General features: G+C 33.6%; 2 protein-coding genes and 1 pseudogene across 2 annotated transcripts; 1 reads left to right on the forward strand and 2 right to left on the reverse strand.

Annotated features, from left to right (window-relative positions):
- The first annotated feature begins 4,999 nt into the window (after nt 1-4,999).
- LOC139843885 (histone H4) lies at nt 5,000-5,484 on the forward strand. The gene has a single exon (XM_071834063.1). It carries the CDS (start codon nt 5,046-5,048, stop codon nt 5,355-5,357), a length of 312 nt encoding a protein of 103 aa, XP_071690164.1. The 5' UTR covers nt 5,000-5,045; the 3' UTR covers nt 5,358-5,484.
- Nucleotides 5,485-5,738: 254 nt separating this feature from the next.
- Nucleotides 5,739-7,166, reverse strand: LOC139843508 (putative pectate lyase 2; annotated as a pseudogene).
- Nucleotides 7,167-8,351: 1,185 nt separating this feature from the next.
- On the reverse strand, nt 8,352-9,359 carry LOC139841586 (uncharacterized mitochondrial protein AtMg00810-like). Its single transcript, XM_071831800.1, has 3 exons — nt 9,050-9,359; nt 8,708-8,950; nt 8,352-8,431 (listed from the first exon to the last, which is right to left on the reverse strand). Exons 1-3 carry the CDS (start codon nt 9,357-9,359, stop codon nt 8,352-8,354), a joined length of 633 nt encoding a protein of 210 aa, XP_071687901.1.
- Between the last annotated feature and the right edge of the window lie 13,157 nt (nt 9,360-22,516).

Below are 22,516 nucleotides of genomic sequence, written 5' to 3' on the forward strand. Positions count from 1 at the left end.
TCAAGCATCGTCTTTACTCAACCTCAACATCATTGTAATATCATCGTCATTATTATTCTTACCGTATATTTATACCATCCCATCATCTTATACATCGCCTATTATCATATACATCGCCACTGTTGCAGTTTTCTGTACCCAGGTACGAGTAGCAGCAATGGTTCAACAGAAAATTGGGTTGGGTCACGGCCCAACAGCGAAACAGAAATCGTACAGCCCAATTGTACAGCCCAATTGTCTTTATTTGGCCCATGTTAACTTAAATAACATACAAGCTATTGTTGGTTCGGTTCAGGGAATAAAACCGACAACTCGTTCAATGTTACACCAACTTGTAGGCCATGAATTTGTAACATGTTCCACTTACAATCAATTAGTTATATTCAGTAAAGTAATATTTAATATATCCAACTTGACTACACCTTTAAATTGTGACCAATCGACCCATTTAAATGTGTAATCTACTCGACATCATTACCTCTCACATCATTTCATTATCATAATCATCTTAATCGTTTATCACCGAATCAAAATATGTTATATTGTTTCATTGTTCCTGGTTGCAGGTTCTATAGTGTTTAGTGGGGTATTTGCTAGTGGCTTACGTTGCTTGATCAACACAAAAAAATATGAATATGCAGCGGTTTAAGATAGGGTCGAGGGTTTGTGGGTTTTTTGAGTATGTGCTTGGACAAGAATTGAGTAGAGCATCAAGAATGTTCACGAGGATTTTCATGGTTAAAGGTGGTGATTTTTAGGGTGGCGATGAAATTAAGGATGGTAGGTGTCAAGTGTATAGAATTTTTGTGAATTTGAATTATTCGTTACCGGTTAATAGATGGCATGATCCGGGAGTTGAGATACTATGGTTATCATAATCGAAGGTAATATTATTTCGTCCAAGTTAACAAGTGAGTTCATGGTTTGTGGAAACAGTAGACCGAAAGTGGTGATTAAATGGTGGAATAAGGGTGTTCGTTTTGGGTTGGTTATAATCGATCAGTAATCAACATCAAACTGATATCAGTTTGATGGTAACATAGGAGTAGCAGCTTGCTGCATAAGGTACAAGCTATTCGATGATTATAAATGGTGTTTGTGATGGTTATTGGTGGTAATCGATTTGCATAACTTAATATTATGGTGGTGGTCGGTTTATAAAATAGAGACTGAAGATGAGTGGTAGCGGGTTTCAAAGGAGGCAAGTGGTGATTGTTAGGATAGTAATATGTGAATTGAATCGACGTATAATATATATTACTTATAATATTAATAACAATAATATTAATTAATATTATTAATTAATATTAATATAATATCTTAATTGTAATTAGTTGGATTCATGATTGAACTGCAACTAAAAGTTTTAAATCCCGTGACATATATTTGTAAGCCATCTGCCGACACTTTTCCAGCACAGTGCTATATCGTGGTCCGTTGATAATTAGTGGCGGATAAAAGTACTCAGAAAAATCTCATAATATTAAATTAACTATATTTATTTATTTTTGTCATTGAGATATAAAATTCGAGCATTAACCTGTTAAATAAAAATTACCTCAACTGTCCCTCGCATTTATGGGTGAAAAAAAATAAAAAGTGTTGAAATTTAATAACTAGGTCCTAAATATAATTTTAGTAAGCCTAAAATTTATAGAACCCATTTTCGAATCACCGTTTATTTTAAAATCATATACGTTTGAATTTAACTTACTTAATATCACTAGGAACATCAATTTAATATTACAATCATTTAATATTTATTTTTAAAATACTTTATTTATATATATAGATATATTGTAGATAATAATTATTATAATATCCTATTTTTTTATTTTTTATTAATTTTAATAACAATAACATATAATACTTCAAATTATATTTCCAATTATTATTTATATATATTTATATTTATACACACATAACTATTTACATTTAATTATTCGTGAATCGTCGAGAATAGTTGAAGGTCAATTGAACAGTTCAAAATTTTTCGAGACTCAATATTACAGACTTTGCTTATCGTATCGAAATCATATAAAGATTAAGTTTAAATTTAGTCGGAAATTCCCGGGTCATCACACAAGGCGTATGTACCAACGGTCATTGTGCGAGTACCGTTCCCTTGTGCGCACGTTTATTGGGTTAGTGTGTACCGGCTGTTTTATCACCATGCGAGGGTAAGTGACGTGTGATTGTCTTATCTAGAGTATTATGTTTTGATGCTCGTTGTGAGTGAGGTGGTGAGTGACATCTTGGCGTAAGGATTCACTTTTCATTAGCCATATAGTGTGGTGAGTGGTCCCGTGAGATTTCACTCTTCGTTGACCACGATTGCGGTTTGATGTGTGTGTGGCGAGTGTTGTTCACTCTTCGTCGGCCACTTTTGCGTGTGAGTTATGTGGTGAGTGCTGTTCACTCTTTGTCGACCACTTTTCCGTGTATGTATGCGTGGTGGGGCCATTTTGGGAGGCGCTTTCGTCGGCCACGTACGTGTGCGAGTTGAGTCATGGTTGTTGATTAGAATTGATGTGGTAAGTAATCGTGTTAATGGTTATGATGAAGTTGGAAGACTGTAAGTCTTGTTACAAACTAATGAATCGTTATGGTTATTGGGTATTTAAAATTGTGAATGAGTGTATATTGAGTCATATTAAACTTGTATTTGGGTCACTAAATTGTTAGACTTGGAATTGAGTTTAATGGATTGGTTTAACTGTTATAAATTTTGAAACTGCACATGTTCAGGTTCAAGAGCACCGCTTTTGGGGGTAAAAGCGCCGCTTTTCGTCAGTGAGTTGTAGTCTTTTTGGTCAGTCGACAGGAACGCCACTTATAGAAATAGGAGCGACGTTCTTGTGTCACAAAAGCGCCGCACATGTGGTTGGTGCGCCGCTCCTGTAAAAAAAAAAGTTTTGTCGTTTTTCGTTAAAATGGTTTGTGGTCGTTTCATCGACCCCCAAACAGGGGGTAAAGTGTCAAATCAACATTTTCATAAAAAATCTTAAATAAACTCCACTAAAATATTCAACGGGTCATATATCTTCTCGCTCGCAAAGATTTCAAATTTTTCGACACCATCGTTAAGCTCGAAATAATTTTACGAAAACAATGTCACTAACTATACGCAAAACGGACGTTTTTTAAAAAACGCTAAATATTTGAGTCCACCTTTCATACACGTTGATTTTTTCCTCACGGGCTCGTAACTATTTTAATCTATTAACAACATATACATATGTGTCTTATTATTTAAAAAAAAAATATTTAGTAATTTTTTTGATATTACTCAGTAAATATTATATTCTTAAATCATACGGAGTGTTAATATAAGCTAATGAGTTAATTGCGTTAAATTTAAAAAAGTCAACAACTCCATAGCGAAACGCGGAAATACATATATATATTGTTAATTTAAGATAACATCTAAATCTTTGACGGGTTATACATTTTCGTTCGACTCGAGTTGCGATTCAATGATATCATCGTTAGCCACGAAAATAATTTTACAAAATAAACATAATAAAATACATTGGAAACCGAACCACATGGGCGGATCCATGTATTGGTCACTGGGGGCACGTGCAACCAGTGACTTTGATTACAATACTATTATCCTAAGCTTGTTTAGTATAACTAAATTAATAAATGGAGCACTTCACAAAATTTTGGGTGCACTTGACATCTCAAACTCAAAGTGGCTACATGTTTAGAGGTGGAGTCGTGTGTTTTTCCTTTCAGATTTTGTCTTTATAATTGTAAAATCGTGATTTTAAGATGTTAAATTGAGGGTGTGCTTGGTTGGAGGTAATGGGTACTAAGGAATGAGTATGAAAATAATTAGAGTTGCTTGTCTATGTATGATGGGAATCCCCATTACCCTAAACTAATTAATGAACCATTACCTATTAAAATGGGAGGAATGAATTTCATTATAGCCTAATTTCATAACTGTTCCCACGTTTGTCTAACTTCCCTAATTTATAGTTCCTCTACTACTACTACATACTCCGTATATGGTAACTACATATAGATACATAAGTTTATTACTGTTTATTTATTTAAAATAATTAATTATATATACGAAGTTGTCATTAAAATCAGTAACCTTTTTTAAACAAGTAATACATTACAATTTCACAATATGTGCCATCATAGCATGAATTAACGCAGAGTAATCGATCACGTGATTTGATACGAAACCTATTGTTTATAGTTGTTCATTACTCATTATTAATTATTAATTATACATTATTAATATATTGGTTATATTAATTAATTTTATTAAGAACTAGCAACCAAGCAACAATAATGCAATGAGAATGTTAATTCCATTCCTATTATCATTCCTTTTCCATTTCTATTATCATTCTCTCTTTGAAACCAAGCACGCCCTGAGTATTGAGTATGTATTTTAATGGAGGAATGGAAAATTTTAGATAATGTTTTGAGAAGATGAATCAGACATAATCTCCCAGGTTCATGAGTGACTTTCTTTAATTTATTTTATTATTTTACACACCTATACTATTGTTGACTCCACATTTAGTCCTTGTAGTAGATAAATTGATTCAAACATTTTTGAATATTCAAGTGATGTAACTTAATAAAAAAAAATTAGATCATTTTTCAAATGTTTCGCTCCTGATTGCAAGATTTTTATTTTGTGCCACCACTAATTGAAAATTCTGGATCCGCCACTGTCAAACTCCGGCGTGAAGCGAGGTTGAAAAACTAGTTGATAACAATTCATAATTTATCACGAATACAAACAATTCATCCCCTCGAATTCCACGTCATCAATCCCCACACACACAAAATGCACATCTTCAACCAATCAACGGTTCATAATCACTTACATCATTTCACACGGATTACAATTTTAACCGCCAAATTTCGCCCCCAAATTCCAAAAACTCAAAATCTCCCTCCAAACAAATTAAAATTCTTCCTTTAAAACCCAAACCCACGATCCCTTTTCTCACTCACTTTCAATCCAATCCAATCCAAATCAAATCAAGTTTTCATCCTCAACTTTTCAAAAAATGTCTGGTCGTGGAAAGGGAGGCAAGGGTTTAGGAAAGGGTGGAGCGAAACGACACCGTAAAGTTCTGCGCGATAACATTCAGGGAATCACAAAACCTGCAATTCGAAGATTAGCGAGAAGAGGTGGAGTTAAGAGAATCAGTGGGTTGATTTATGAGGAGACGAGAGGAGTTTTGAAGATATTTTTGGAGAATGTGATTCGTGACGCGGTTACGTATACTGAACATGCGAGAAGGAAGACTGTTACTGCTATGGATGTCGTTTATGCTCTTAAACGACAGGGCAGAACTCTTTATGGATTTGGAGGCTAATTTGTACTTGTTTATACTAGTATAAATTGCTATTGCTATTGTTATCTACTATGTTTCTTAGTGATTGGAATCTTGATGTATTATGCAATTTTTAATTTTAATCTTTGAAATGTGGTTTTTAATGATCTGGTGGCTTGATTTGTAGCATTAAAATTTTGAATGTTCCATATTTCATACATATCAGTCACATTGAAGTCAGAAAAGTACATTAGTTAAAATTTTCATCACATACAGAAACAAAAACAGGATACTTTTCAGTTTGAGAAGTAAAAAGAAGAGGGCTTAGGTTTACTTACCGTCGTAAACACTTGTGGCCCTTGAAAAAAACACGTCAAAAAGCCTAAGAATTCTTAAGTCACAAATATACAAGCAATAAGAGTGTTAACAAGCACGGTTATAAGTACAACTTAATGGTCCTGCGCTAGCTGTAAGAGCAGGCACTTGATGTCCTTCGGCAACAACAAACGATTGGGCACGTGTGTAACCAGGAGAACAACTTCCATATCCCGATTGAATGAAATACGCTCCATCCATAAACACATCTCTTGAAGTTCTCCATTTCCAATTCTTCCACCCGTTGTTTACTTCTCTTTTAGTAACCTGCGAATGATTCGATGATCACATATTTTGACACAAAATTGTAGAAAAAGTGTCCTCATCCTGATGATAGTTTTTTCAAATTTGTACCTGTTTTGCATATGGATTTTTTGAAGCCATAAAGTAGTTCCCTTCACTTAGTATAGTTGGATTTGCGCTTCCCCCAATCGCATACATAAGCCATTCATCGTACTTATTGTTTGCCACATGTGCATAACCTAGCCTCACCCTGAAAGTTTTGATATTACTAGAATCTTAATATAATTTGCCAAAAATAAAAAGCGAAATTGTCATGTATATAGGTTAGAAATACCTTGGCATTCTTTGAACTAAACCAGGGCCAAAATGGTTATAAACGACGGTCACTTTCATTATCTTATCTTCAATATTGTTGTCGTTGTGACCAAACAGCATAACCTGCATCGTTTTTACGTTCAACTCAATAAAAAGTAGGAATTGAAGACGATAAAAGTAAATGCACAAGGTGAAATTTTGTATGTTTACCTTATCGTGTTGAATAAAATAATTATTTGATATTGTGACGAACGTTGAAGCATGAATGACATCTATAAGACCATCATAAGCTCTAGCAAGGAAACAATGGTCAATCCATACGTATGATGATGCGAATACTTCAATGGCGTCTCCATCAGAACCTAACCGGTGGCCCACATGCATCGGACTACTTCTTACCATGCCCCATTTCCCTGGTTTACAATCATGAATGCTTATCCCATGTATGATCACATGGCTTACTTTTTGTATAGTTATACAAGGCCCATTTGAAATTTCAACTTTTGCTCCTCTTCCGTCGATAGTTTTGAAACTATTCATAATGAGCTAATTTTTAAGGTTAATGACCATATCCTTTGCAAATATGATCCACAAAGGCCTTGTTTGGATCACTCCATAACGTAGGGTTCCTGGTTTAGGGTTTATAGGATCGTCTGAAGGGTCAGTAACAGCATACGTTGCACCGTTCTTTCCTCCCAATGCACCGTTACCATATCCAATAGCACAATCAGCTAGTGCTTGACGGTTCGATTGCCAATTTGTGGTCCTACGACGACATGCATCTATTGCATTCACAGCTTTTGGCGTCGGGTAGATGTAGCTTGTGATGGGTTTAGGTTTAGGTACATTATAGTAACTTGCATGAGAGATTGAAGCATGAAAACATAGAACAGCAAGAATGAAGAAGTGTGAAGCCATGACCCTTTGCTGATTATGTGATGATAAATACACTAAAGATCATCAACTTATATAAGATTGGATAATTACAATTTTCTCCATTATTATTGATCTATTAAGAAGTATAGCACAAGTTCTTATTTTTAATATGATTGCACCCTATAATGTTTAAATCCTGTGAAGTTTCAACTAAAGAATTTGCATTTTGGGTAGGGTGTCAAGTATGCATAAATATAAGGTAGTTTTATGTATATAAAGTTATCACCAATTCACAATGTGGTACACACGATTTTGACTTGTTATATATTTAGATGAGACGTGAGTGCACGAGCTTATGGAAGTTTGTCTTTTGTAATATGTTGAGTCAAAGATGTGTGGAGTTGACATTTAGATATTGGAAAAGTCTTTAATAGGCCATTGGTCTAAAGTTTGTGAATGGGCAATTGCAGTACATCTCTTTTATGTTGGCAATCTAATGGTATTTATTTTAAGTGAATCGTACTTATTTTAATCGATTCAAGTATGAAATAAGGTCAACCATAATCTCATTTCCTTCGTTCGAGAGAAAATGTCGAATTGTGCTGGCTCGACAGTCGTTTAGAACTCTTCTATGCCGGTTTCGGACTTCCTATTGACTTCCTTTTCGACTTCTAGACTGGTTCATCGATAGAATTGTGAACCAATATTTGATTCGTCAATCAGAAAAAAAGCATATTTCATACATTTGTAATAAACAGCTTTTAAAAAACCCTCAATAAGAAATGAAACTCTAATGGATATTTAAGCTCTATAAGTTGGAGCTTTGAGCCTTTGAAGAAGAGCCTTTCAAAAAACTAGTAAATACAAATAATAAATAGTACGGAGTATGAATTTTAATTTACGAGTCATCTTGTCCATCACAACCTTCGTTCAACTAATTTACGAGTCATCTTGTCCATCACAACCTTCGTTCAACTAGCACAAAATATGTTGCATAATCTGTCAACCAAAAGTTTGTAATACAAAATTAGTTCACAACGTGCTCTCACGTGTTATTCTTTTAATTTATAAATAATACGAAATATTATATTTATTAAGTAATTAATCTTTTGTTTATTGAAAAGCATTGTGTATATTACTAATATAAAAACATATGTACAGCAATTTGACTACACAGTACCTTACACACGAAAACTTTTGATAGAAATCAATTCGCTGCCCTTTTCATTAATCCATATCGACTATATATACAAGAATGGGTCGGCTGTATAGCTTGTTGCCCAAGTCAAAATCCCTACCATATTTATCTAATAACAATTTGAAAATAAATTACAATTCTAAATGGATACAAAGATCTATATCTAATACACCGCCGCAATTTCAGCGGGAGGAGGCCGTATGCTGAGACTGTCTCGAAAATCATCAAACAATAATCTTGGTAGACCTTTGGTGAAGATATCGGCAATCTGAAATCTCGATGGGATATATATTCAAAACTCGTACCTCGCCACGAGCCACTTTTTCACGAACAAAGTGTATGTCCATTTCAATATGTTTAGTCCGTTGGTGTTGAACTGGGTTACCAAAAAGATAAATGGCGGTGACATTATCACAAAAAACTAGAGTACACTTAGGCAACGGACAATGTAGCTCTAAAAGGAGATTGCGAATCCAACAAGTATCGGATACAACGTTGGCTACCCCGCGGTATTCTGCCTCGGCACTCGAACGGGACAAAGTAGGTTGTCGCTTAGAAGACCAAGATATGAGGTTATCTCTGAAATAAACACAGTATCCGGACGTAGAACGTCGAGTATCGGGACATCCTGCCCAATCAGCATCCGTATAAGCAATGAGCTAGCGATGAGGGTTCCTGTACAAATGTAACCCATAGTCTAGAGTACCCTATAGATAACGAACGATACGTCGTAATGCATGCAAATGAGATTCCCTCGGATCATGCATGTGAAGACAAATTTGTTGAACTGCATAAGAAATGTCCCGGCGAGTAAAGGTTAAGTATTGTAGGGCCGCTGCAAGAATTCGAAACTTAGTAGGATCTGCGACTGGTAAACCTTCCTTGGCACCGAGTTTAGGAGAGGTGTCAACAGGAGTACGTACCGGATTACAATTGGACAAACCGGCACGAGCAATAATATCTTTCACATATGTTGTCTGATTTAAGAAGAGACTATTAGGTTGGCGCGTAACAGATATGCCCAGAAAATAGCGCATGAAAGGACCCGTTCATGCCGATTATAAACGATTCACGATAGTTGATTTCATTGCGAGGTATTTGACCTCTAAATTGTGACGCCCCGTACAAAACCATCGTGTACGATTCGTCAACAACAGGATCTTCATACGGTCAAACACTATATGCTGTTTGAAAACCAGTTTGCATTCATAAAAAGATAGCGTTTTACAAAAGATAACGTGCATCCTATGAATAGGAGCATAAACATAAGTATTTGACCCTAAGGTCGTTACAAAGCCATTGTTTGAAAATAACATAAACTACGAATGCAACAGAAAAGTTCCATGAATAAGACATCTCTAGTAATGCAGCGGATAACTAATACAGCAGGTCCTTAACGGCAATTCAATAACAGCATGACAACAAATCTAACAGGGGAAGCAAGAAACCTCTAGGCACCTGAGAAATACACGCTTAAAAGTCAACACGAATGTTGGTGAGCTATAGTTTAAGTTGTAACAGTAACATAAGGTAGGCCACGAGATTTCAGTATAACAAAACAGCATGAAAAGTATAACCGTGGGCACCCGGTAACTAGACTTAACGTTTATAACCCCCTGAAAGTACACTTGGCGAGTGCGTATGTTCATGAAGTATTAAACACCCGTTAAATGCTAGCGCGACTAGCCCGAGTAGGGATGTCAAACCCTATGGATCCATATCTAAGATTCGCGTTCACCGGTTCAAAAACCAATGACTAAACGTTACCGTGCTAAGGGGAATATTTATGCCGTTGTATAACCCACACACATATAAAGTTTAAGTACTCGTGCCTAGTATGTAAAACGTAAAAAGCGCATGTATTCTCAGTCCCAAAATAGTTAAAGTAAAAAGGGATGCTATAACTCACAGGGATAAACGCGGTAAAGTCGGTAATGAAAGTACGCAAGTAGTAAGTCGTTCCGAAAGGTCGTCAACCTAAATTAAAGGTTACTAGATCAGTAGGTTGTCTTTATAAATTTTAATAGTGCATAAAATAAGTGTAAGTGTCATCATCATCATCATTCATCATCATAAAAGCTAAGTAAGTTCGACAAGAATAGAGATCAAAACAATAGGCTGAATTCGGTCAGCTGCTATGACCTCCACGTAAATTGAAAAGACACATAGTCAGTGGCTATGGCTCCATGTATGAGTCCCCTAACAGCTGACAAATTTTTAGAACTTAACTCGTCTTCGTTTGACCGTGGCGATGGTTTAAGTGCGAGTAGGTCAGAAATTTTAGCACAACGTTAATAGGGTGTAGTGACTCTCGGAGGCCCATAAATCCTAAACCGTAACTCGGATTAAGACGAGGCCTAAACGGAAAATCATCTAATCGAACCGAAATAACTGAAAATCAACTTTCCAGTAGCCCAGGTGTGATGACCCGGAGATTTCCGACCAAATTTAAACTTAATCTTTATATGTTTCCGACACGATAAGCAAAGTCTGTAATGATGAGTCTCAAAAAGTTTGAACTGTTTCATATATTCAATTGACCTTCGACTGCTCTCGGCGATTCACGAACAATTAAGTATAAATAGATATGTGTGTGATGATGTAGCGTGAGGGTACGAAATAGTATTATTTTTAATACAAAATACTACAAAATATGACACAAGTTTTATTAATTTACGGATGGGATATACCTAAACCTTGCTACAACACTATAGGCAGTGTACCTAATCGTAGAGTAGTGTAGTTTTTAGTAAGTCCGGTTCGTTCCACAGGGAGCTGGTGATACTTACTATATTTTTAACTATATTTATACAAAATATATATAATTATATAAGTAGTAATATTATTATAAAAGGGGGGTTTTTACCGTTTAATGACCGGTTTGTCGATTTTATATTTTTTAGCGTAAAGATAAATGACGATAATTAAAGTGCGTAAAATAATGACAATAAATAAAATGACAGTAAATAAAATTGCGAGTAATAAAATGACAGTAAATAAAGATACGATGAGAAATATAATAAAAGAATTATGCTTATTTAAACTTCCGTAATCATGATGTTTGACGTGTTGATTTTAATTTATTACCATGGGTTAATTGTCCTTTGTCCTGGTTTATTTGATACGTCTATCTGGTTTTTGTCCATAATAGTCCATCGGTCATAAATATAAAGTGCGAGTATCCTCGTCAAATTACCCTTATACCCGAAGTCAAATATTCCAACTGATTAAGGATTTAAACTGTGACGCAGTTATCACTTCTGTCAACAATTACACCAGTTATCAATGTATGTAATCCACCCCTGTTTTAATTAGTTTATGAATATTAATTCATCCACTTGATCAGAATGAATAATCAATTACCCAACCCAATTGATTAATTAAATGATTATAACAGATTCCATATGAACGTCACTAAATAGGACAACCATAATCATTATTAATTATTAGGTTAATTAATTTGAAGATAGGTTCGACAGACTCCAATGAGTTGTCACTCAATTAGACAATACCCCCTATCTATTAATAGTCAATAATCCAATTTCCACAAGTGTCGGTCTTTTGCCCAAACCTTAATTATGGTCCAAAGTTCAATAACCCAATTTTAGTAATTAGCCCAACATCATGAGTACTTCATTTTAAATAAGCATAATAACGACTTAGCTACGAGACATTAATGTAAAAAGGTTGAACATAACTTACAATGATTAAAAATAGCGTAGCGTTACACGGACAGAATTTCGACTTACACACTCAAACGATCTCTATCATAAATCTTATTATTATCATAATTTAAAATTAAAATTAAGATTATTGTTATATCTTATTAAGTTAACATTATGATAGAGATATAGAATATAGATATTGATAATTGATATAGATATTTGATTGATAAAAAAAAGATCGGAAAAAATTCTTCCTCCCCCTCATCGTTACATAGATCGTTCCTTTTATAGGCCAAATTATAAATTGAATTTTCATTTACGACCCCTGAACTATGCTCAATTAACAACTTTTTATTATTTAATATTATTCTTATTATGATTTATTTAAATATTATATTTTATTCTTGTGCATAGTTGACTCGTAATTTTTACACCGTTGCGTCGAGCGTTGAGAGTTGGTTCATGTCCTGGTTCCGGATTTTCGAACGTCCTTTCGTACAATTTTATATCGTGTACTTTGCGTTTTGTAACTTGTACTCTTGTCATTTTTAGACGTTCTTCATCAATAAATTGAACCTTTTGAATTGTATCTTGTACATTTGAGCTTTTTGGACGTTTTGGTCTTTCAAATCTTCGTTTTTGTCTTTAAATCTTCATTTTCGAGCGATTTGCGTCTTTCGTCTTCGCACTTATTTATTTAACTATTACAACTAAAAATAAGGAAATTACATTTAAAAACTTTACATATTGGAACGATATTGCTACTAAATATATGTTCATTTGGAACACTATCAAATATCCCCACACTTGAGCGTTGCTTGTCCTCAAGCAATACAGAACTTGAAATAAAAACATACATGAATCACTTTTTTATTCATTACATTTTGTACATCAGTGATTTTGATAGAGCGGTATAAACAATGATATTAACGATATGGTTAAAGGTGGGTGTGTCATCCACAGTTTCCTTGGGTTTAGGACAACGACACTTGCAATCAAATAGCCGATTTACTTTCGGTTTCCAAAGCAAAGTGCACATTTGAAAGGCGGTTTACAGTCCCACATGACTATAAAAATTTAGATCCTTTAAGGAAATTGGATCTTTATGAAAACATTTGATCTTTTGAAAATTCAAGCTAGATTTTACCCTAGACAAGTTTTCTGATTTGATCCATCATCGGTGTTGCAAAATATATTTGTGGATCAATATTTTGGCTAAAACTTTTAGGTTCGTGTAATCCACTGCTATCCCGGTATCGGAAAGTACACATCCAGTTTACTTGTTCCGTATATTATCTTTCGGTAAACTACCGTCCGGTATGAACAAGAAACTGTTAAGGCAATGTCCCGTGACATGCAGATGATTATGGTCTTTTAACGTGTCGGATGCTAGAACTATCCTTGGTAGGAGCGATAGTAAAGATCATCCTATGATTTTTCGGTCTGGCACAAGGTCCTGTCTCCGACCATGCTATGCAACCACCGTTCTTACGGTTGACACCCGATTTGGTTCAGGTGACCTATTGAATTCCAGGTGAATTCCTAGGATTTTACGTTCAATGGTAATGAACGCATTGAAAATGGGTTTTCAGAAAACAAATCGGTTTGTATTTTTGATCAAAATATTTTCTCGTTCAAGCTCGAGTTTAGATATCATCGAATTCCATGAGTTTGAATTCTCAATCTTTAAGGTCAATCTCAAGGATTGAGTAATATCAGTCTTAAAAGCTGATTTTTAATCTTTAAGGAGATTATCCTTTCTAGGGATCTGATTCATTAGTCTTATCAAGCTAATTTGCACGGTGCCCCCCCATTGTACGAGATAAATCCTTCTCATGGTTAGGATAAATCTGACCACATGGCGACCCTGTTTGATGCTGAGGTCCGTGGATTTCCTGCTGATTTTAGAGATGACTTTTCTAGATTTTTCGTCAACCTACAGCTGGTCTGGACGACAACTTCATGACCTAAATCAAGAAGCGCGTTTCTTTTTCGAAAGACTTTACTTCCTTTTAATGATGGAATTGATTCATCGTGTAGATCCATCTTTCTTTAAAATATATTACAGTAAACCGGGTAAAACTGATTAGTATCGTCCAAAGCAAAAGTACCTGCAATAATTCTTATACAAAAATGTGATAGATAGTTTTTAATTGAATAACTTGGTACATTCTCCCCACACTTAGCTTTTATTTATTCTTTTCTTTGCCTTTTTATTCTCTTCTATCCCATTTTAAATGAATTCAAGCGTTTTGGGTTGTTTCTCAATTTATGTCCTTTCCGAGGTAACGATAATTTCGGCATTAACACCTAGTTTTATCGTTCATAAATATGTATAAACATGATTTTGAATTCATTTAGTTAAAAAATTTTAAAATTTTCATAATATTTAGAAAATAAGCCAAGTATAAACCCGAGAGAATTTATAACCCTTCCCCACACTTGAGATCATGCAATGCCCTCATTTGCATGAAATCAGACTATAATTATTAATTCATGAGGGTGATTAGTGTACAAAAGTGATTAAAAATACCCAGTTTGTAATTACAAAGCTCGTCGAATGATAGATGGCGCGCCTCATCGTTCATTCCTTCATTTATTATATCACATTTGTTGTTTTGCATCTTGTCGTCAAAATCAGTACCTTTTGCTGAACTTAATGTTAGTCTTTGAAAGTGCGTTGTTTTACCCTGTTGTTTACATGATAAAATACGAACATATATACATATTTTTAAAGTTGGGTATATTACCCCACGTTCAAAAATTTATAAAATCAAATATATTTTTTTTTGGCATACTTTAAATCAATAAAATTAAAAATAATGATGAAAAAATTTTTCGCCCCGCCCTCGGGTAAAGTAATTTCGGCTCAACGACCTAGTCTTCAACTCACGACGAATTTTAGAAATCAATTTTTTTTAAACTTAATGAAATAAAGTAATTTTTTTTTTAAAATCACACAAAAACTTAAATTTGAAAAGCATATTAATTTCATATAAAACCTATAAAACAAAAAAAATCAGAATGGAGGGAGAAAACTAGTTCTTTAGTGTCTGCTAGCGGAAAAGACCAATCGGATTCCATTCTCGGAACTACACGAGAACAGAACAACTAACTCTAGACATCATTTTCTTTTTAGAACACTTGAATCTCCCCACACTTAGGTAGCTGTGGTGTCAAAATTGTGATTAACTTCATCGTCAATTTCTCTTGGTCCATAATCAACTTGCATATCTGTGACTTTTTCTTTAAGCCAGTGCCCGGCTTCTTCCGTAATATCCCATAATTCAACTAGCTTCGCCTTTTCTTTAGGCGACAGATTGGATACTAACCGGTTACATAACTTAAAGTTCCCCTTACTTCTAGCATCAATAGCCCGTTTATAAAGTTTCTTCATTGAACTGTTAATAACGGGATCATTTAATTTCGTATCAACAACGGGGTTATTTGTTATTGGGTCGTCATTAGGTGTTACTTCATTTTCCCCACACTTAGGCGTTTTATTATTATTAAGCACTACCGTTGGAGTTGGTAAAACAACATGGTTCTTACCAATCGTTTTTATTGGTTCAACGGTTTTGGTTGGTGGAGGTTTAGATTTTCGAATCATAAAGGTGATCGATTTGTCACCACTTTTAAGTGTCATTCTTCCATTTCCTACATCAAATAACGCCTTGGTGGACGCTAAGAATGGTCGACCTAAAATTAGAGGAATGTTTGGGTCCTCTTCTATGTTAATGACAATGAATTCGACTAGAAAGGTTAAATTGCCTACTTGAACGGGTAGGTTGTCAACAATTCCAACTGGGTGTTTAATGGTTTGATCAAAGAGTCGAACACTCATATCCGTTGGACTTAACTTACCTACTCCTAATCTCTTATATAATGAAAGAGGCATAACACTTACACTTGCACCTAAATCTGCTAGTGCATCATACATGACACAATCACTAAGTAGACAAGGAACAATAAATTCACCCGGATCACCTACCCTAGGTGGAGGTTTTGGTGGAACTGTCTTCACCGGGTTTATATTTACGGCTTTTGTTTCTTGCACTTTCTTATTCTTTTTCTTCTTCTTCTTTCCAGAGGTATCACAATCTTTATTACCTATCACTTGCTCATACTCAACTCCTTTTCTTGGAAACGGGATGGGTGGTTTGTATGGTGCCACCACTGGCTTTACATACTCGGGTGGTGGTGGTGTTGTAACTTCTTCATTGTTACTCACATCTAAAACCTTCCCATCTTCTGGAGCTGGTTTTTCAGAATTTGTTGACACCATATTAACATTCTCATTCCGAGGATTTACTTCAGTATTACTCGGTAGCTTTCCTTGTTCCCTCTCACTCATCATGCTAGCAAGAGTACCTACGTGTTTTTCTAGATTCAAAATGGAAGCTTGTTGAGTTCTTAATGACTGATCAAACCTCTCATTTGTTTGGGTTTGAGTTTCAATAAATTGTGTTTGAGATTCAACTAGCTTGAATACCACGTCTTCCATATTTGACTTTTTCTCTTCGGTTTGTTGTGGTGGTTTATACAAGCCATGTCTTTGTGGATTGAAAGTGTTGTTTTGAGTTGGTTGGTTATTCGAACCTTGTTGGTTATACGAGTTGTTGTTGGGTCCATTTGGATTGTAAAGAATGTTTTGATTTCGATTGAAGTTTATCCTTGGCGGTTGATAATTATTTTGATAATTACTTCCCGTCCTTTGGTTCATATAGGAAACATTCTCTCGTTGTTCCATCGTTGGTTCAATGTGACAATCTTTCAATAAGTGTGGTCCACCGCATTGCTCACAACTGATTCGTATTGCGTGAATATCTTTATTCATCTTTTCCATTCGTCTTTCGAAAGCATCTATTTTTGCGGAAACGGAATCAAAGTCATGGCTAGAATCGGCTCTAGCCACTTTAGATGACCGAAAGATATCTTTTTCTTGATGCCACTCATGCGAGTGGGAGGCTGTGTTATCAATAATTTTGTAAGCTTCAGTTGCGGTTTTCTTCATAATGGAACCACCAGCTGTTATGTCGATGTCTTTTCGTGTGGCGATGTCTACGCCTTTATAGAAGATTTGTACTATTTGAAAAGTATCTAATCCGTGTTGAGGACATCCTCTCAACATCCTTCCGAATCTTGTCCACGCTTCATATAGAGTTTCATTTGGCTTTTGCGCGAACGTAACAATTTCTCCTTGAAGTCTCACGGCTTTGGATGCCGGAAAGAATCGTTTAAGAAATTTTTCAACTAAAACATCCCATGTGTCAATCGCCCCTTCAGGTAACGATTCTAACCAATCTTTGGCTTCTCCCTTTAAAGTCCAGGGAAACAACATGAGATAGATCTGCTCATCTTCCACTTCTCGAATTTTGAATAGTGTACAAATTCTTTTAAACGTACGAAGGTGTTCGTTAGGATCTTCATTCGGTGCACCACTGAATTGGCATTGGTTAGTTACCATGTGTAGGATTTGTCCTTTAATTTCATAATCTGGAGCATTAACTTCTGGTTTAATAATGGCGTGACCTTGGCCCGTGCGTGTGGCTCTCATTCGATCTTCCATACTTAGAGGTTCCAGATTTTCCATAATTGAATTTGTTGTATCCGAATCACTAGAGGATTCTGATTTAATGGTTTGTGGCTCAGGAGGAATAATTAGTGGTTCAGGATCTTGGAATTGTCCTTGAATATGCTCCGGGTTCTTAATTGTGAAGTCGGGTTCAAAAAATGGATTATCGGAAATTTGAACTAAAGTACTTGGTCTACTGGATGACGATTCTAAAGAGAAATCAACGGCGGTTATATTTGTTAAATGTCTTGATCTAGTTACAGGTGGTGAACGTACAAAAGGTGGTGAACGTCTTGCTCGGTGCATTCACTGAATATCCTATTAGTTTTTAAAAGGAAAGAAAAATTATAATAAGTTATCCAATCAATAGACTTTTCTGATTTTGCCCACGTTTCGAATAGCCAAAAGATGCAGCAGAGGGGCAGGATTCGTTTGGTCTCAATATAATTGAGGACTGTTTGGCTCCAATAACCCGGTCCACGTACAAATCCAACTATTACTACGAACCAGAAAATTTTGATGTCTATTAATTTAACCACTTAAAATAAATTTTCGTAATTTTAAGAAATTTAGATAAGAAGTAGAATAAAAATCTATGTCCTAAAACTAGAATAGCGAGAAATAAGAGAGAAAAAGAGTGCGTCGGAAAAAAAAAAAAAAAAAAATTGAAAAATAAAAATGGTTGAAAAAAATAAAAGGTCGAAAAATAAGAAAATTGTAGCGCGTCTAAAATTAAAAAGGGATTCTAAACGAAAAACGGGAATTACTTAAAAGGATACTAAAATTTTAACACGGCGTCGCAAAATTTTAAGGCACCTAAATCTTAGTCTAAAGAAAAAGCACTTAAGGGATTTTACGGCAAAGCCTAAAAATCTAAAAGTATAAAAATAATTATGGCAAAACTAAACTTAATACTAAAAGTTGCGACTATAGTCTAAAAATCTAAAGGTAATAAAACTAAAAAAAACATTTTTTTTTTTATAGACAAAATTTTAAAAATATATATATATTTTTTTTTTGTTTTTCGTAATTTTTTTTTTTTTTTTTTTTTGTTTTTCGTAATTTTTTTTTTTTCTTTTTTTTAAAATTTTTTAAAAAAAAACGATTTTTTTTTTTTACAAATTTTTTTTTTAAAACGAATTTTTTTTTTTCTTTTAAAAAAAACGATTTTTTTTTTACACAAATTTTTTTTTTCTTTTTTTTTTTAAAAACGAATTTTTTTTTTTTAAAAAAAACGATTTTTTTTTTAAAACAACGATTTTTTTTACAAATTAATAATTTTTTTATAATTATAATTTTTTTTTTCAAAACTTTTTTTTTTTTTAATTCATTTACTATTCATGAATAGTAAATGAAAATAAATTAATTAATTTACTATTCACATGAAAGCGACATGATAGCAATTATTAATTATAAGTTACATAATATACCCCTGAAGTATTTAATAAATACGACTTTTTTTAAAATTTACGTATAAATTTTTGATTCTTAAATATTATTATATTATTATATTCTATTTCAATATTATTATATTATTATATTCTATTTCAATATTATTATATTATTATATTTTATTTCAATATTATTATAATTAAAAATATAGCGTTTTAGAGCTCCCCGGCAGCGGCGCCAAAAACTTGATGATGTAGCGTGAGGGTACGAAATAGTATTATTTTTAATACAAAATACTACAAAATATGACACAAGTTTTATTAATTTACGGATGGGATATACCTAAACCTTGCTACAACACTATAGGCAGTGTACCTAATCGTAGAGTAGTGTAGTTTTTAGTAAGTCCGGTTCGTTCCACAGGGAGCTGGTGATACTTACTATATTTTTAACTATATTTATACAAAATATATATAATTATATAAGTAGTAATATTATTATAAAAGGGGGGTTTTTACCGTTTAATGACCGGTTTGTCGATTTTATATTTTTAAGCGTAAAGATAAATGACGATAATTAAAGTGCGTAAAATAATGACAATAAATAAAATGACAGTAAATAAAATTGCGAGTAATAAAATGACAGTAAATAAAGATACGATGAGAAATATAATAAAAGAATTATGCTTATTTAAACTTCCGTAATCATGATGTTTGACATGTTGATTTTAATTTATTACCATGGGTTAATTGTCCTTTGTCCTGGTTTATTTGATACGTCTATCTGGTTTTTGTCCATAATAGTCCATCGGTCATAAATATAAAGTGCGAGTATCCTCGTCAAATTACCCTTATACCCGAAGTCAAATATTCCAACTGATTAAGGATTTAAACTGTGACGCAGTTATCACTTCTGTCAACAATTACACCAGTTATCAATGTATGTAATCCACCCCTGTTTTAATTAGTTTATGAATATTAATTCATCCACTTGATCAGAATGAATAATCAATTACCCAACCCAATTGATTAATTAAATGATTATAACAGATTCCATATGAACGTCACTAAATAGGACAACCATAATCATTATTAATTATTAGGTTAATTAATTTGAAGATAGGTTCGACAGACTCCAATGAGTTGTCACTCAATTAGACAATACCCCCTATCTATTAATAGTCAATAATCCAATTTCCACAAGTGTCGGTCTTTTGCCCAAACCTTAATTATGGTCCAAAGTTCAATAACCCAATTTTAGTAATTAGCCCAACATCATGAGTACTTCATTTTAAATAAGCATAATAACGACTTAGCTACGAGACATTAATGTAAAAAGGTTGAACATAACTTACAATGATTAAAAATAGCGTAGCGTTACACGGACAGAATTTCGACTTACACACTCAAACGATCTCTATCATAAATCTTATTATTATCATAATTTAAAATTAAAATTAAGATTATTGTTATATCTTATTAAGTTAACATTATGATAGAGATATAGAATATAGATATTGATAATTGATATAGATATTTGATTGATAAAAAAAAGATCGGAAAAAATTCTTCCTCCCCCTCATCGTTACATAGATCGTTCCTTTTATAGGCCAAATTATAAATTGAATTTTCATTTACGACCCCTGAACTATGCTCAATTAACAACTTTTTATTATTTAATATTATTCTTATTATGATTTATTTAAATATTATATTTTATTCTTGTGCATAGTTGACTCGTAATTTTTACACCGTTGCGTCGAGCGTTGAGAGTTGGTTCATGTCCTGGTTCCGGATTTTCGAACGTCCTTTCGTACAATTTTATATCGTGTACTTTGCGTTTTGTAACTTGTACTCTTGTCATTTTTAGACGTTCTTCATCAATAAATTGAACCTTTTGAATTGTATCTTGTACATTTGAGCTTTTTGGACGTTTTGGTCTTTCAAATCTTCGTTTTTGTCTTTAAATCTTCATTTTCGAGCGATTTGCGTCTTTCGTCTTCGCACTTATTTATTTAACTATTACAACTAAAAATAAGGAAATTACATTTAAAAACTTTACATATTGGAACGATATTGCTACTAAATATATGTTCATTTGGAACACTATCAGTGTGTATGTATATATAAATAATAATTGAAATATAATTTAAAGTATTATACGTTGTAGTTATTAAAAATTTAATAAAATAAAAATAGGATATTATAATAATTATTATTTAAAACATATCTCTATATATAAATAAAATATATTAAAAACAAATATTAAATGATTATAATACTCGTTTGATGTTTCGATTGATATTAAGCAAGTTAAATTAAAACTATTATAATTTTAAAATACAAGGAGATACGAAAACGAGTTCTATAAATTTTAGGCTTACTAAAATTATATTTAGGACGTAGTTATTAAATTTCAACACTTTTTATTCTTCACCCATAAATGAGAGGGACAGTTGGGGTAATTTTTATTTAATAGTTAATGACTAAATTTTATACCATAATTAACAAAATAAATAAATATAGCTAATTTAAAAATATGGGATTTTTCTGAGATTTTTTTTATCCGCCACTTATTATCAACGGAGCACGATATAATACCCGTTTAGAATTGTCGGCAGATAAATATCATCCTGTGAGCTGTAAACATGTTTAATTATTTGCATATGATTATAGTATATAATAATCTAGCTCTACCTTTGTATATAGGTGGGGTTTTGAGTGGAAATAAAAACACCCCTCAATCATGTATCAATATTTATTTACGATTGTCTTTTTCTATCTATTATGTGAATACTCACACACAACCCACACAAGCAAGCAAACACTTCCATTGATCTCTGCTACTCGACTTTTTCCATCACCATTGAACCATTTTCTTCTTGGTTTGATTTTATGATTCGGTGGTAAGCCAACCCATGAACCACCAATTTTGTGAACTGTTTTCTTGACAACTATCATCGCCACCTTCAACCACCATTCTACTACCTTCAACAATCACCATTAAAACCGGCCACCACCTTTCGATTCTCTCTTGTAACCGAGTCCCAACCCCTATCACCTTGTGTTTTCACTTCTATTTCTACAATCACCAACACGTCAAACCATGAATCTTTATCATCATTCTTATTGCCTGCGTATTGTATTTGTTTCTGGATCGTCCAAAACACACGGCCTATTTAACCATCATCATACATATTTCTACTTCCTGGTAATTGCTCGACAACTATCAACACCACTTGTGTTATTATTCCGTATTCAACATATACCACCACCTTGTTCTAGTTTTATGATCAACAAACTATCACCATTAACACCCATGGTTAAACTACCTTGATCATTATCACCCTCGAACCACCACAAACAATCGATTAACATCACTTTGAGTTTTCATTTACGACTCTTCATCCAAACACCACCACTTTCAAGAACCACGAACCACCAAAAATGAAACCCACCGTCACTATTACATTTTTTTTTTGTTCAAACGACACTCAACTCAAACAGCTCCTATTGTTGCACCGCTTATTTCTATTTAAATGACGAAGGAGATGATGTACAGT

This window comes from Rutidosis leptorrhynchoides, chromosome 4 (assembly GCF_046630445.1).
Source record: "Rutidosis leptorrhynchoides isolate AG116_Rl617_1_P2 chromosome 4, CSIRO_AGI_Rlap_v1, whole genome shotgun sequence".
NCBI lineage: Eukaryota > Viridiplantae > Streptophyta > Magnoliopsida > Asterales > Asteraceae > Rutidosis > Rutidosis leptorrhynchoides.